A 1,938-nucleotide genomic window follows, 5' to 3' on the forward strand; every position below is an offset into this window, starting at 1 on the left:
CTGGCGGCCCGTCGGCCTTTTCTAGCCTTTTTAGTTAGCGCGGCCAATCAGATTGACGAAAATAGTTAGCGCTGCCAATCAGCATATGATTTGCATCTCATTGGTCAGCATACCGCAGTATTTTTGCCAATCAGCAAAAGGAATGAATTTTATTGATCAAAATTCTGGGGCTGTGGACCATAAACGTCCAAGAGTACAAACACGAATACAAATTTCAAGTCTATTCGTCCAAGAAGCACTTCCTCGTAGCCCAGACTGAAGCACGGACCTCTATAGTCTTAACGTGAACACCATATACATGTGCGCTGTTTTTCCAGTGTTCTCGCTGTTTCCTTCCCTCTTTTTTCTCTTTCTTCCCTTCTTCTGTGTGCCAAACATTTTTACAATGGTTCTTAAGCCCTCAACAGTACTAGTTTCGCGTAAAATACAATAGCACGATAATATCTTTGGCCGCAGCCTTGGCCATGGCTGCGTTGATGACGCTGCGATCCGTGTTGCTTGTTCTGAGGACAACCGAGCTGGTCGTCCACGCCGGATCCTGAGCCGCATCACCGGGTGTCAGCTCGTGGTAAGCGCCTTCACGAGCCAATCCGTGATGGCTTGTATACCGCTCGAAGAGCTCTTGCAAGACTTTCGGCAACTTCCCGATTGCTATCCCAAAGGGTCACGATTCGTATCACGTACTAGGTTGCTTCTCTTCGTAATCCGCACGTCACGACCGTCATCGTGTCGACGCTGCAGACCGTTCTTCTAGTTGCTTGAGCTCTTCGAATCGTGACCCAAAGGGTCACGATTCGTTACCCTTTGGGATAGCAATCGGGAAGTTGCCGAAAGTCTTGCAAGAGCTCTTCGAGGGCTGCAAGCTTTTTTTTGCGTCATGATCCTTTATATGTATATAGTGCCTCGATTATTCTGGTTTTACGAAATTTGAGCGAAATCAGGCCATTAACGAGTTGTCGCTTCTTGATCCACTTTCGAAAAGCCAAGGCGAAGCCGCTCCTCCCACTGCAGCAACGCCTCACCTCCCGTCTCAGTCGTACCCTGCCGGCCGACAGATGCCGCGGTCATCTATCGCTGCGTGGCCGGGCATCGAACAATGCGTTCGCCCGGTGGCTCGACGTGAACTTACCTGTGTCCTCGTGCACACAATTGGGGGAGTGCGATAATTACCAAGATCGTGTCAAGCTACCGCTGCCAGTCGAAGTCGTGCAGCGCCACTTTGACCACCTCACGCACAAAGTCGACCTCAGCAGCCAACCGTTCAACCCTCCGCAAAACAACTCGCACAGCCACGTCAACGACGCCAAGAGCGCGCGCGTCTTCTTCGTTCACATGGATGTCTGCACTATCTCGCCAGAACTTAACGCAATGATGACGAGTATGCCTCCCGACAACCATGGTCTCTTCTACTCCAACGAGGAAATTTCCCGACCAGCCTCTTAGGTATAGTATGCGGGACGTTGCGACGTACAAGCAAAATGGCTAGATGAAGATGACCGAATGCAAGGAACCGCTCTCTATGGCTTACCGAATGGCCGTTGTTGGTAGGCACCGGAATAGCGGGGCTGATTCAGGGCTGCAGCCGACGGCACCTCATGAGTTTGTGAGGCACCATGATGACTTTGAACTTCGGCGCATCAAGGACATGAGCTGCGTCACATTGTACGACACTATTGTGGCGTCTTCTTTAGCAATACTACACGTTGGATGCTTCCCGCTCATCGCACCTGTCGCACCTGCCGCGCGTCCAGATCCTGCCCCGACCTGGCTCGACAAGCTCGGCCCTCACGTAGACTCAGCGGCGCTCATAGAGATTCGCCTTGCTGGCTACAGACGTCGTCCAAACTTCGACTGGCGTGTGTTGCCGGCGCACCACCTTGGCGTCTCCGCGACCTAACATCAGCAACCAAGCCGAGCTGCTGCGCTTGTCCCACTACG

General features: G+C 52.3%; 1 protein-coding gene across 1 annotated transcript; it reads left to right on the forward strand.

Moving 5' to 3' along the window:
* Nucleotides 1-1,055: 1,055 nt before the first annotated feature.
* On the forward strand, nt 1,056-1,443 carry SDRG_04005 (hypothetical protein; the record flags this gene model as incomplete). The annotated part of the gene is made up of 2 exons (XM_008609654.1): nt 1,056-1,109; nt 1,159-1,443. 2 exons carry the CDS (start codon nt 1,056-1,058, stop codon nt 1,441-1,443), a joined length of 339 nt encoding a protein of 112 aa, XP_008607876.1.
* Between the last annotated feature and the right edge of the window lie 495 nt (nt 1,444-1,938).

Source organism: Saprolegnia diclina (genome assembly GCF_000281045.1).
Source record: "Saprolegnia diclina VS20 unplaced genomic scaffold supercont1.10, whole genome shotgun sequence".
In the NCBI taxonomy this organism is placed as follows: domain Eukaryota; phylum Oomycota; class Saprolegniomycetes; order Saprolegniales; family Saprolegniaceae; genus Saprolegnia; species Saprolegnia diclina.